The sequence below is a fragment of the Pipistrellus hanaki genome (assembly GCF_964339955.1).
Source record: "Pipistrellus hanaki genome assembly, chromosome: 9".
NCBI lineage: Eukaryota > Metazoa > Chordata > Mammalia > Chiroptera > Vespertilionidae > Pipistrellus > Pipistrellus hanaki.
The window spans coordinates 29,926,815-29,941,710 of record NC_140511.1 but is presented as its reverse complement, the minus strand read 5'-3'; the positions used below and the strand labels follow the sequence as shown (position 1 = coordinate 29,941,710).

Below are 14,896 nucleotides of genomic sequence, written 5' to 3'. Positions count from 1 at the left end.
CAGCAATGATGATAAATGACAAGGTCACTGACTCCAATACTTTGTAATCCAGAAAGGATACAGAGCCGTAAATGAGGAATTACAGTTCCCTGGAATATTGGATACTCTATACAATGAAGAACAGTTATGGAAGAGAACCTAAAGTCCCGAGGTAGATGGGGAAGTTGGGAAGCATCAGGGGATGTTTACAGAATAATTAATGCTCAGGCTGTAGAACGGAAGGATGTGAAGGTGAGGGAGAAGGCTTAAGCAGAGGACATAGGTCTCTCAAAAGATGTGGAGGATGAAAGAACACACTTCCTGACCCGGAGTAGCTCAGTATGACCTAAGCACAAAGTAAGTTGTGGGAAGATGGTGAGAAATGGCGCTTGACAAATCTACCAAGACTCAGTAGAAAAAGGACTCTCTTCTTCTCCTGTAAGCATATGATTACAAGCTTATCAACCTCTAATGTGTGTTGTAAGGTGAGGTTGGTAGGGAGGGCTGAGTTTCCCCCCTACCCTCATTTAAATATATATATTTATTGATTTCAGAGAGGGAGGGGACATAGAAACATGTTTCTGCATGCTCCTCACTGAGGATCAAGTCATAACCTGGGCCTTGACCAGGAATAGAACCATGATCTCCTGGCTTATAGGTTGATACTCAACCACTGAGTAACACTGGCTGGGCCAGGAGGGCTGCGCTTAAGAGAAGATAAAAGCAAGAAATGGGACAAAGTGTCCATGCAATGGAGGAGGGACAGCAACTATGACAGTGCATATAGCGGAGACAGAAAAATCTGATCCAGGGTGTCCAGGACAAACAGACAGGGTTCTGGTTAGTGCTAGACTGAGACGGCCTGATTATAGACAATAGAGAGGATTTTGCAGGGAATTTGGTCCAAGCAGATTGTAGGAATTAGAGCAGGACCTCAGCTATTGCAAATTGGCAGGAGCTGAGTAGATCCCAGTCAGTTGTCTGGAAATGAGCTGAACATCCCTGCAGCTGCAGCATGCTAGCAGGGAGGGGATGCTTCTGTGGAGTGCCTGGACTGTACGCTGAAGACTCCTATGTGGTGATGAGGGAATAACTCACTCTGTATAAAGGCCAGAGAAGATAGCAGAGATGATGTTTAAGTTGAGACGGGCACCATTCTCTCCATTTCCACAGGTAAGAAAATTAGGGTTTAAAGCAAGACTCCAAAGATGTCTGAGATAAGTAGGGTCTATCTTGGGTCCATTTTTGAACAAAGCAGAGCTATAAATGAACAAACTTCAACCAATATGTGTGATAATATGGATCTAAACTAGAGATGGTCAGATTCCACAAGGTCTCATTGTTCCAACACATGCCCCTGTTCTTTCGTAGAGTGGAGAAAGAAAAGCAAAGTATAAGTGTGTTTGTAAACATTCTTTTAACGAGGGTAATAAAAATGTGTAGGTATACCAGAGTCTCTTAATATTCCCAAATGGAAATCTGAGATTTGTAAACCTATCAAATCCCAGCTTTATTCAAATATAATCAGACTTTCTAAAATAACATTCCTCTTCACCCACCACCAGGGTTGGTGATAAAACTAAGGTTTATAGTGACAGTTTCAAGCTCAGCTTCATAATCTAATCTGTTGCCCGAAGACTCTGCAACTCTTCCCAGACAAAAACAATTTACTCTAAAGTAAATATAATTCCCTCCCCCAATACTTCCTACTAAAAGGTATTGAATTACATTTATTAAAAATACGAATCTCTATGCAAAACTGTACTAAAATAATTAGTAAACTTCATCCTTGGTTATTAGGCAAAATTACCAATAGGCAGGCATCATAAACAAGAATTTGGGCTGGACATTTTTCTTCCTATTTCCAAAAGCATATTTTTCTACATCAACATGCATATAGTTAAAAGTTGCTATTAATATGTGGTTTTATGTTGGCATAAATTTAGTTGCTTCTGCTTCTAATTCCCAGTATTTTCTTTTCAGATCTCTAGCCCCGATGATGGTTTTCAGGGTAAATCTCTTTATGAAAGCTGGTTGGGAAAGGACCCTTCATCTGAAAATACAAACCTTCCTAGGTAAATTACTTGTTTGTATAATTTCTACCACAGGATAGATTAGGAATCCCCCTTTACCCTTGTTTTCCTCCCCAGGCATATAATGCTCAGGTGCTTCAACAATTTGAGTCCAGACAATTCTACAGGATCCCTCTGTGCAGCCTTAGCTGTGCTGATCAGCCAGAACAGCCACATCTTTTAACCCACAGGAGAGCAGAAATCTAGTTTCACAAGATTTTAGTCAAAATTATTTTGATACAATATTAGGCATTATTTTGCATCTTATATAAAATTTAATTTAGATATGTACTGAATACATTAACAACATAACTTCAAATGATAAAGATGAAGTTAAAACTTATTAATGGGGATTATCAATAACTACCAAATTGTTAATCATACCTGTTAACCAACTTAGACTTTAAGTATTAATGTATTTTAGTTCATCTCAGTCATACAACAGTTTTCCTGAATTTATTTTATATTTATTTTCTACTTCAATTTCTAAAAGCAGCAGATGATGTAGTGGTTTATGGCTTCATTCCACATTCCAAATACATCTGTGAAAGTTTAAATGTGTTTCTATTATAAATGTTTCACATACTTACATAGAAGGAAAAAAAACCCACTTGAAATAAGTATATAGTTAGGTTCTTCATGCATATGTAATTTTATATTTTGTTATGACAATTTTTTCCATGTGATTACATTATTATATGTAATACATATATATGTGTATAGTGGTCTCTTAATTACATACAAATATACTGTAATTAAGACTTCCTCATTGCCATTTTCTGATCAGTGCACAATTCTCTGAGGGCAGGAACCATATCTTGTCTTCCCCTCTAAACAAATACCCTAAGTGCAGAAAATATGGAACACAGCAGTCACTAGACTGGGGTCTTTTGGTGGCATTGCCAAGCTCTGGTTGTGATCAATGCAGATTTATCACACCAATATCCAGCAGATGGCACCCAAGTGTCCTGGGGTGGTATATCTTTTCCTAAATCCTATAAATGTGCCATTAAATTCCTTCTAATCTTGGGATGGGATTCACTGCCCCACCTATTATATTTAACTTCATTTTACTTATGCATTCTCTGTATGTATATTTACATTCTACATGTAGAATTAACAAGCTGGGATCTGGAAGTGATTTTGAAGCTTATTTTCAGAGACTTGGCATTGCTTCAGGCAGAGCCCGTTACACCAAGAATAGGGTAAGCAATTTTATTATTTTGGATACATAGTCCCTCATCCACATCCTTTTTGTTAAGGATTCTGCCATTTTGCTGTTTGGTACAGGCACTGGGTGGACATGTGGCCTGTAAAGAATTTCAGGGATAGAGACAGACTGCATGTCCCTTTCCAAGTGGATTCGATAGAAATTTGGGTGATTTTGTGATTTTCATTGCCAGAGTTATTCAGTGTAGTAGTAGTTGACCAAATAATATCAGGGACTTATCTAGTGATCAATATTAAGTAGTAGCTCACATCCTTTTCCCGAGACAGGCATTGTTGGAAAATCTCATGCTCCTAGTCTGGTAGGCTTTGATGTGCTTTTCCTGGAGAAAATATGCTGGTGAACATTTCTGTTACAAGGAATGCGGCTGAGATTCTTTATTGTTACAGGCATCCCACATTACCACCCTGCCAGTCATCTGCATCCAAACTCTTGAATAGGCAACAAAACAAGTTTCTTTTCATTTTTAACTTGATCTTGGTTTGCATGATTGCCTTTCAAATACACTGATGATAAACAAGTACTTAGATATGCCGATGATAAACAAGTACTTAGATATGCCAATATATAATGTTTGCTTGCCTCTGTTATAAATTATCATAAATCACACTGAATCCTAGAGTGAAGAAAAGCAAAATATAGCTTTACAAATTGGCAGGAGCTGAGTAGATTTGTCAGATTTTAATAATTTTCAAATCATATCTGCAATATAACATCTTACTTGTATAGAATATAACTAAGAATGAAGTAGAATAATTCAAAGGCATGCATTTGTATATTAATACTCATCACACTGAATAAGTGATGTGCTTTACCTCTTTCATTGCCCTTTCATTTTTATACTATTATTCTGAACCATGTTACCTAGTTACTAAGACAATGCAGATTAAAAACAGAATACTAGACATAAGGATATTGTCTGATATCAATGAAGATACATAAAAACTAAAGTTAAGACCTAAGAAATTAAAAATATATATTTACACAGAATACCACCATAAGATGTTTTTATAATGGTAATATTTAAATAGGTTAAATGGCATTTGGTTATGCACTAGCTGGGGAGACAGGGAAGGAGCTTAAATACATCATCCTTCAGCTACATAGACTTAACCGCCCAGACATTTCATTCCCAATTGTCAAGTGTACTCCTTTGCAACTTGAGTATGAACTCCTTAATCTTATCAGAAATACAATAAGGAGAATTTAAGTCGAAGTATTTTGAATGAAGATTACATAAATTATTTAATGGTAACTTTTTTTTTTTACCTCATTGCAATAAAACTCAAGAGGGTCATATAATTATATTTTTTCTTCAATCATTTGAATATGTAATGTTTGTATTTGGTTCCCCCCACCCTTTCTTTAGAAAACAGATAAATACAGCAGCTACCCAGTATATCATACAATTTATGAGACGTTTGAATTGGTCGAAAAATTTTATGACCCGACATTTAAAAAACAGCTCTCTGTGGCTCAATTACGAGGGGCACTGGTTTATGAGCTTGCAGACTCTCAAATCATTCCTTTCAATATTCAAGACTATGCAAAAGCTTTGAAAAACTATGCAACAAGTATCTACAATTTATCCAAGAAACACGACCAACAATTGAAAGACTACAGAGTATCATTTGGTAAGAAGTGACTGAGCAGGTATTCCATAATCTTTAAGTAACAGGTTTAAGATATTTGGTATCATCAATGTATGCTGTGTCATCTAGAATTTATCCTGCCTCACTTAGTAGTGTGGCTTCTAGAAACAAATTTAACATCTAGTAAAGACTGATTTAATTTGGTCTTTGTAGAATGAATTCATTTTGTTAAAGTTAGTGCTACAAATGACTTTAAAATATTTTTACTGTTAAGACTACTCTATAGATGCAGTACACCACCACACTAATATTGGAAAGAAGAGAAAACCAATTCCAGTACATATGTAATTATTATTGCGTATGTCTTTTAATGTTTCTCTACATGGAGGATTTTTTTTTAATATTGTGGTTGCTGTTCTACAAAACATGAATAGTGTAGTAACATTGGGTGTGGTTCATATCCTGGCTCTACTGTTTATTTACTGTGAGACCTTGGCAAAGTTACTTGAGCCCTCTGTGTGTTGTCAATTTTCTTATGAGTAAAATGGTAAAAAAAACATTTCCAAGATTGTTGTGGAGGATCAATTGTTTGACACGGAAACAATGGTGATTGACACTTAGTGCTCATAAATGCTACCTATTATTACTGGTTTATTATTCTGAGTATATTTTAGCATATAACGTGTAATTATCCAATTTGTACTGCCTGCCTATTGTGTAGCAAGTTCTGTTATTTCCTGGACTATATATATATGTTTGAATAGTCTGTTTAATAAGACAGTCATTGTCCTCAGAGCTTAAAGTCTCATGTGGGGAAGACAACAAAATGCAAGGGACAAGTTATTATACACAGAGAGTACTACTATAGGAGTACAAAGGTCAGTAATGACTTCGGAGTATTATTACATAAGAATTAGTACCTGCTGATCATAACTTTCTGAAGAATACTAAGATCTAGAAATAAAGCAAAGACAATTTAGAAAACTGTGTTTAGTCATAAGAGACAAAATATAGACATAGCAGGGTCTACAGCAAGATTGATATCCATAGGTCCATGGCTATCCAGATCTCTACCTAAACGCCCTGATTTCCTCTTGGCAAATTATCTTTTATCTATTTGTATCAGCTAAATTGATAAGAGAAACCACACAGCTATAGTGGAAGGATTCTTTAGACAAGGTTAATTGATTCACCTATTTTTACTGTTATAAGACTACTTAAGAACCTACTCTGATCTATTAATACCTTTCTCCCCATATATTACCAAACTTTCCATCTCATATGATTCATTATCTTAAAAACATTTCCTTTCCTGATGTGCCCTACTTACTTCACAATCAAAATTTTTCATTTAGTGCCAGGAAAAGGAAAAAAAAAAAGTCCCTCAAATGTTTTAATGACAGAATGGATGACCCACACTCTCCCCCCCTTCTAGTTCTTTACCTCCCGTTAACCAAACCCCTGCACTGTCTTCAAGTTCCTACTCTGTAGTGAAATCCCTCTTGCCAAAGTTTCATCCACCTATGTTACTAAATCCCAGGAACACATTTCAGTTCTCATCTATCTTGATTTCTATGCTTCATTTGAAATTTACAATTACTTCTTTGACCCTTTGTCCTTAGTTCCCATATCTATTATTAGATTTTTACATGGTTTAAAACAGCAATAAAAATTAAAGTTTATAGAATATCTAGGGCTAAATAAATCAGGTTTTATATTGAATGTACTATAGTAGGTCCTCTAATATTGTTTCATTAAAACATAGATAAATGCCTGTGGACCTTAAGTCTAGTTTTTATTAATTAGCCTATGGTAAGACTTGTTTCATTATATGTTGCCTTATTTAAAGTTACAGAATCTATCAATGATGTTAAGTGAGGGCTTACTGTCCTTAGTAGCAGTGTGAATTATACATGCCCTGGATTCTTAAAAGTTATTATCTTAAGAACCAATTTAGCCATTTCTGACACGTTCTTTGTCACAATACTTTAAACAATTTCCATGGTTCTGCCAGAGGCTCAGTATAAAAACAGCTTCAATATTATTCAGTCATCTCAACCTGGAATGGGAGAGCAGGAAAGCAAACCTCAGAGAGGAAGCCCTTGTACTTACTCATTTCCCTCCTGCTTTTCTCCTTTCCCTCCTGCTTTTCTCCTTTGGAAAGATGCCTTGTTTTCTGCTGTACAAAACTTCTCAGAGGCTGCTTCAGACTTCCACCGAAGACTTGCAGAAGTGGATCTTAATAAGTAAGCTTCCCATGTAAAGTTCCCCTGCTGTTTTAAAAAGCAACCTAGTCACTTAAACATTGCACACTAAATCACTGCTACTCAAATTATGGGCAGCCTTATCCTTATTTAATATTTTAAAATATGGCTTCAAGGTAAGAGTTGTAATCTGTTTCTTGTTCTCAAAGTCCCATGGCAGTGAGAATCGTGAATGACCAGCTGATGTTCCTGGAAAGAGCGTTTATCGATCCCCTGGGCTTACCTGGGAGGAAGTTCTACAGGTAAGGAAGCGACAGGTGTTCCACTAAAGAATACTTTCAACTACTGTCATGTGAGTGAAAGGTAAATACGTATATCAAGAGGAACATGAAAAAATTTCTGCAAAAACAGTATAACTTACAATAATTTCATGTTCCTTATTGCTCTGCTGTAGATGTAAAGTCACAGAATCTTTAAGGGGATCTCATAACTCATGTGGTTCAACATTCTGCATAAATCTTTTCTTTAGGATTTCAGATATAGGCAAACCTCATTTTACTGAGCTTCACACATAATGCCCTTTTGCTAGTAGAGGGTTTTGCCTTCAATTTGTAAAAAAGACGGAAGCTCTCTTTACTGTGGTGGTCTGGAATTGAACTTGCAAAATCTCCAAGGTGTGCCTGTATCTAAACATCCAGCCGCTATTTGAATCTTCCAGTGATGGGGTGCTTACTACCTCTTGAAGTTTTTCCTGTAAATTTCCCCAAAATTGAATAGAATAAATCTAGATATATTTTTATTTAACATTTTGAGTTTTTGAAGATGGTTCATATTTCCCCTAAAGGAACTGCCTCTTTTTTCTATCTAGAATTTTTGCTTATAAATAACTAGTAACAGGCAAAGGATTAAAGTAATATATTGGCATCAAACAGTTATGTTCATATGACTTATGATTTTATAAAAATAGCAGCTATTTACTGAGTGTCTCTCTGAGCTAAATCCTCCATATACCTTAAACCTACAAGCCTTTGGGGGGTGAAAGCAACAATAATCTCCATTTACCCTGGGGAACCTGAAGTTTAAAGAAATAATTTGCCCAAGTTAGACTTAGTATCTAGCAGAGCTAGACTTGAAAATCCTGTTTATTATCAGTTAGATGTTAATACTAATCCTAATATTTATAAGAAAGGCAACATAGAGAACATGAACTAGTATGTTATTTAGTGATAAACACCCTTACAAAATAGTTTTCACCATCTTACTTGAAATGAAAACACCCTGGAAGTCACTTATATATGTATAAGTGAACTAGATTATGGGTTTTCTGATTCTAGATGATAGGTGCCATATTTATGCTTTTTCTCTCTGGAGCGCCAAAGCACCAGTTTCTCGTGTCCTGGTTTTTATAGCCGCTGCCCAGGGAACAGCCTGGAAGGTTTGGTTCTAGAGCTCTCCACTTACAAGTTACTCCACACCCGTCTTCCTGAGAAAGCATATGGAGGTGCTCTCAGGGAATGGAAGCTGGTGGAAGCAATATTTCTGCTCTCCTGCCGCACCCCAATTTGTGTAGCTACTGCCCAGAGACAATTCTACCTTGCCTGGCTCTGGTGATTTATATAAAACATTCCATTCAAAAGCAACAGAAAGCACATTTTTCTTAAGGATAGATGATATATATTAGGCCACAAAACAACATTTAAAATCATATCAAGCAAATTTCCCAACCACAATGGTATAAAACTAGAAATCAATTACAAGAGAAAACTGGGAAGTTCACAAACAGGTGGGGGAAAAAATGCTACTGAACAAGTAATAGGCCAATCTAGAAATCAAAGAATACATATCACTCTTCTCAAACTCATTTTATGAATCCAGCACTATCCTGACACCAAAACCAAACAAGGAAATCAGAAAACAAAATTGGAGGCTAACATCCTGATGAACATAGGTACAAAAATTCTCATCAAAATATTAGCAAATTAAATTCAAAAATACGTTCAAAGGATTATACACCATGTATTTATTCCAGGGATGCCAGGATGGTTTACTATATGCAAATCAATGTGATACACCACATTAAAAGAATAAGTCATATCAATATGTGCAGAAAAAGCATTTCACAAAATTCAACATCCATTTATGGTAAAAACTCAACATAATAAAAGAATATATATATAAAATTATCAAGCCTGCTACCATATACTGAGTGGTGAAAAACTGAAAGTTTTTCAAGAATAAGACAAAGATGGCCACTTTTATTCAACATACTCTAGAAAACCTTGAAGACTACCAAAACCTGTTAGGACTAATAAATTCATTAACATTGCAGAGTAAAAAAAAAAAAAAAAAAAATACTAGTATACAAAGAATTTATAGTTGTAATAAGCAGAATAAAACACTAGGAATAAATTTAAGAATGGAGGTAAAAGACCTGTACAATGAAAACTATAAAATATTGAAAGATGACTCAAAGAAATAATTCATGCTCATGGCTGGGGAGATTTGGCATCATTAAATGTTCCTATTTCCTAAAGCAATCCACAAAATGAAAACCCCAATGGCATTTTTTCACAGAAATAGAACAAAAAATGCTCAACTTGCATGGAACAAAAAAAGACCCTGCATAGCCAAAGCAATCCTAAGAACAGAGACAAATGTGTCACACACCCTGATATCAAACCATACTATACAGATACAGCAATCAAAACAGGATGGTATTGGAAGAAAAACACAGAAATCAATGGAACTGAAACACATCAGACACAGATACCATATGATCTCATATATATTGAATTAAAACAAAAGCACACACACACAAACCAGCTCATACATACAGAGAACAGACTGGTGGTTGTCAGAGGGTGGGGGATGTGTCATAATGGTGAAGGTGGTTAAAAGTTACAAACCTCCAGTTACAAACTAAGTCATGGGAATGTACAGCATGATGACTATAGTTAACAATACCATACTGCATATTAGAAAGTGGCTAAGAGTAAATCTTTACACCTATGGGACAAGTTTAGAGAACTTAGACAATTTGCCAAAGAGAACAGAAGTGTTAGATGCCAGGTCAATGATTCAAACAAGGTTTGATTCCTCTGTCAATGTTTCATAACATTCTCCCTTCACAATTCTCCAGAAGATGGCAAGTGTACTGAGGAATATCTATGACCTGTATATGTGTGTGTGTATGTATATATACATATATATATAAATAACATATGTATATATACATATACATACACCCATACCCATAAAAGACATTCTATCACTATGGCAGTCTAGGCAGTTAGACAACTAATGCACATAACTTAAAAGAATCTAGTTCCATTCCAACTATATGGGTTGGCAACATGATAGATTTAGCTCCTTTGCTTAAAAGAATACTGTTACATAAGTATCTCAAATCAATTATATGTCTTCATTTTGGAGTAATAATAGCGAATGCCAGGAGAGAAAGAATGAAAAGGGAACATATTTAAAAAAGCATAGAAGGTATATTTATATAGTTTTAAACTCAACCTGTCTTATGTTTTTTGTGTTTTGTTTTTTCCTAATAGGCACATCATCTTTGCTCCAAGCAGGCACAACAAATATGCTGGAGAGTCATTTCCTGGGATCTATGATGCTATGTTTGACATTGAAAATAAAGCAGACCCACGTTCAGCCTGGACAGAAGTGAAGAAACACATTTCTATTGCAGCCTTTACAATTCAAGCAGCAGCAGAAACACTGAAAGAAGTGGTATAGTAAGGTCAGCCAAGTGGCCATCCATTAAAAATATCACTGGAAGTCTGAAGATAAAATCTGTGTTTATCTTTTTCATATCATGTTTGATTTTAGACTTCCACCTTGTTCATCTGCAAAGTGTGTTCTGGTTCTTTAAAAATGCATCACTTCATCATGTGTGTTATTAACAAAATAAAACCAAAAACTCCGTTCATGTGGCAGAAAGAGATAAAAACTGAAAATTCCCCAAACTAACACATGGCAAGGAACTTGAAATCTCAGATATTCTGGAAGAAATTTAAAATGGTATAACCACTTTGGAAAAAATTTTGTTAGCTTACAGTGTTTCCCAAACTTTTGACATATGTGTACCCCTTCTATAATTTTCATAACGCTGAGTACCCCTCGTACTCATGAGAATGTAGAATTAGGCGCAGCTAAGCACGGTGCAGTGCATATCCCCACCAAACTCTTCCCGTACCCCTGGGGGTACACGTACCATAATTTGGGAAACACTGGCTTCTAAGTTAAGCATATACTTACTTTATGACAACTAAAATTCTACTTCTAGGTATTTATTAAAGAGAAAAGTGAATATACTTTAGCTTCACCTCTACTGATTGTAATAGGTTAAAAAAAAAAAAGTTGCCACAAAAACTGTATCAGCACCAGTAAACTTTTATGCAGAGGCTACTGACCCAGAATTATGGGTAAATTGACTAAGGGTTGAACAAGCTTGTTCAATTAGCAAAAAAGAGTTGAAAATAAAAATTTATAAAGCCCTTATAGGCAGGCACACTAACTACAATAAGAAATGACCATTCAAAGTTTGACTATAAGAGAAACTTCCCCTGGTACCTATGCTTGCTAACCAAAACAACAATAAAACAGTGGGAGTACTTAGTTTAGGGCCAAAGATTTCCTGAATACCTCAACATTAGCAGAGGGTATCTCACTGATTTTCCACAATAACATAACAAATAATAGGATTCAACAAAAGCAGTTCTGAAAACAAAGTTAAAAGTGATAAATGAACTAATTAAGAAATCAGAGATCTTAATCTAATTTTATATGTCAAGGAACTAGAAAAAATAACAATTCAGCCTCAAAGTAAGATCAGAGTGGTATGAATGAAATAGGAATCAGAAAGAAAAAAAAATGCAAAGGATCAATGAAAATGAAAGCAGATTCATGGAAAAGATAAAAGTTGATGCGTCTCTAGCAAAGCAAGACTAAAAACTGGAAATGAAAAAAAGATACAATTGATTCTATAGAAATACTTCGGACCATAAGAGACTATTATGAAAAATTATATGTTAATTAGATAACCTAGAAGAGATGGATAAAATTCTAGAAACATAAACTAGCAATACTAAATCCCCAAAAATAGAAAACTTGAACAGCCTACAAATGGGCAAAGAGATTGAATCAGCAATCAAAACCTCCCACACAGAAAACTCCAGGAGACGGCTTTACTGGTGAAGTGTACCAAACATGCAAAAAATTAATACCAATCCTTCTCAAACTCTTCAAAAAATTTGAGGAAGAGGAAATACTTCCAAACTTATTGAGGCCAGCACTGAGAATATCATAAGAAAACTATAGATCAATATCCCTGATGGCTAGAAATATAAGAATTCTCAATAAAATATCAGCAAACCAAATTCATGAATAAACAGGATTATACACCATGACCAAATGGGATTTACCCCTGCAATGCAAAATGGTTCTATATAGGCAAATCAATAAATGTAACACATTATATTAATAAAATGAAGGATAAACATCACATCTGAATTGATGGAAAAATAACATTTGACAAAATGTAACATTTTTTTAAAGGATTAAAACCCTCAGAAAATTGCATATGGAAGAAACACTAAAGGCCAAAAATGACAAACCCACAACTAACATAACACTTAATGGAGAAAAAGACTTTCTAAGATTAGGAACAGGACAAGGATGCCCACTCCTACTTCCTTGATTCAATAAAGCATTGGAAGTAGTAGCTACAGCATTTAGGCAATACAATGAAATAAAAGGCATCTAAATGGAAAAGGAAGAAGTAAACCTGTCATTATTTGCATATGACGAGGTTTTAAACACAAATTATCTCAAACCAAAGACTGTTGAAAATAATTTTAGTAAAAATTATTACTAAATACAAAATCAACATACAGAAATCAGTTTCATTTCGATACACTAAAGATGAAACATCTGAACAAGAAAATGATCTTAACAACATCAAAAAAACAATAAAATACTTAGGAACTAAATTCAACCAAGAAAGTGAAAAATATAATGAAAACTACATCACTTTGCTAAAAGAAATCAAAGACACAAAAAGCAAAGATATCCCATGCTTATCGACGGAAAGAATGCTGCTATAATGTCATATAACCCAAAGTCATCTACATATTCGGTGGAATCCCCATCAAAATACCGAATAGAAAAAACAACTCACACACAAAAAAAACAATCATTAAATTTGTATGGAACCACAAAAGACCCTCAAATAGCCAAACCAATCCTGAGAAACAAGGAAGCTGGAGGTACCACATTTTGTGTGTGACAAAGCTACAACAATAAAAACAGTATGATACCATCAAGACAAATGTAATAAAGTTCAGAATTAATCCCTGCTTATATAGTCAACTAATATTTTACAAGGGACCCAAGAGCATCCCATGGAGAAAGAGTACTCTGGGAAAATTGTGCTGGAAAAACTGAATAAACTCATGCAGAGCAATGAAATCGAATCCTTATCTTACACCACACTCAAAAATTCAAAATTAAAGACTAAAACATAAAACCTGATATTATAATACTCCTAGAAGAAAATGTAGAGAAGCAGTTTCTTAGCATGGGCATTGGAAAGCATTTATTAGATATGACAAATAAAGCACAAATAATGTACAGAAAAACCAACAAATGGAACATTAAAATTTAAAACTTTTGCACAATAAAACATTTAAAACACAACCTACAAAATGGGAGAAAAAATATTTGTATTAGGTCTAGTAATAATTAATGTCGTTTTCTAATACTTTTTTAAATCGAATTTAAACAATACAACAAAATTTAATCAACAATATAGTTGCCGTTGTTTTCTACTACTTGTGCCCAACGCTCAGGAAGCATTTTAATCCCTCTGTTGTAAAATTCTTGTGATTTTGATGCAAAAAATTCGGTCAATGCATTTTTGAGGCATTCTTCATTATTAAATTTTTTTCCAAGAAGAAAGTTTTGCAAAGAACGAAACAAATGGTAATCGGAGAATATGCAGGTTGAGGGAGAACTTCCCATTCCAACTGGCGCAGTTTTTCAGCAGTGATTCTTGCAGTATGCGGTCGTGTGTTATCGTGAAGAATTACGCCCTTCCGATTAATCAGCGCGGGTTCTTTTTCTCTTAAAGCTAGGGCTAACCTTTCCAATTGGGCACTATACACTGCACTTGTAATGGTTTGGTTAGATGGTAAAAGTTCATAATGAAGAAATCCTTTAAAATTCCACCAAACATACAACATCACTTTTTTCGCATGCAAGTCAGGTTTTGGTGTGGGCTGCGGAGCCTCATTTTTGTCCAACCATTGAGGCCGCCTTTTCAAATTAACATTCAGCACCCGTTCTTCATCTCCGGTAACAATTTGCTCTAAAAACGGCAAACGGTTTTGACAAGAGAGGAGCGAACTGCAAATTTCGACTCTTTGATTACGGTTGTTGTCGGTCAACTCATGAGGAACCCATTTTCCAAACTTTTGGACTTTGCCAAGTGCACGCAATTGATTGGAAATTGTTTTTTGTGAACAATTTAAAGTTGTCGCAAGCTCTTGTTGGGTAATTTGAGGATTTTGCACCAAAAGAGCTTGAAGAGCTTCTTGATCAAAATTGGACACACGGCCTCGACCACTCTTGTCATCTAACGAAAAATTTCCCTCGCGAAATTTCTCAAACCAACGCTGGCATTTTCTGGTGCTAACTGCATCTTGACCAAGAGCACTACAGATGTTTTTTGCAGCCTCACTTGCTTTTCTTCCTAATTGGAACTCGTAAAGCATGCAGTGCCGAATATGCTCTTCATCCGCCATCTTC

General features: G+C 35.2%; 1 protein-coding gene across 1 annotated transcript in view; it reads left to right on the top strand.

Annotated features, from left to right (window-relative positions):
- The window catches only part of NAALAD2 (N-acetylated alpha-linked acidic dipeptidase 2), a 53,800-nt gene that overhangs the window by 34,190 nt on the left and 4,714 nt on the right, over window positions 1-14,896 (top strand). The window contains exons 14-19 of the mRNA XM_084894643.1: window positions 1,963-2,054; window positions 3,166-3,256; window positions 4,649-4,913; window positions 7,036-7,117; window positions 7,285-7,377; window positions 10,636-13,812. Of these exons, the coding sequence (XP_084750769.1) occupies window positions 1,963-2,054; window positions 3,166-3,256; window positions 4,649-4,913; window positions 7,036-7,117; window positions 7,285-7,377; window positions 10,636-10,825 (813 nt within the window). The 3' untranslated portion in view covers window positions 10,826-13,812. The remainder of the gene's footprint in view (window positions 1-1,962; window positions 2,055-3,165; window positions 3,257-4,648; window positions 4,914-7,035; window positions 7,118-7,284; window positions 7,378-10,635; window positions 13,813-14,896) is intronic.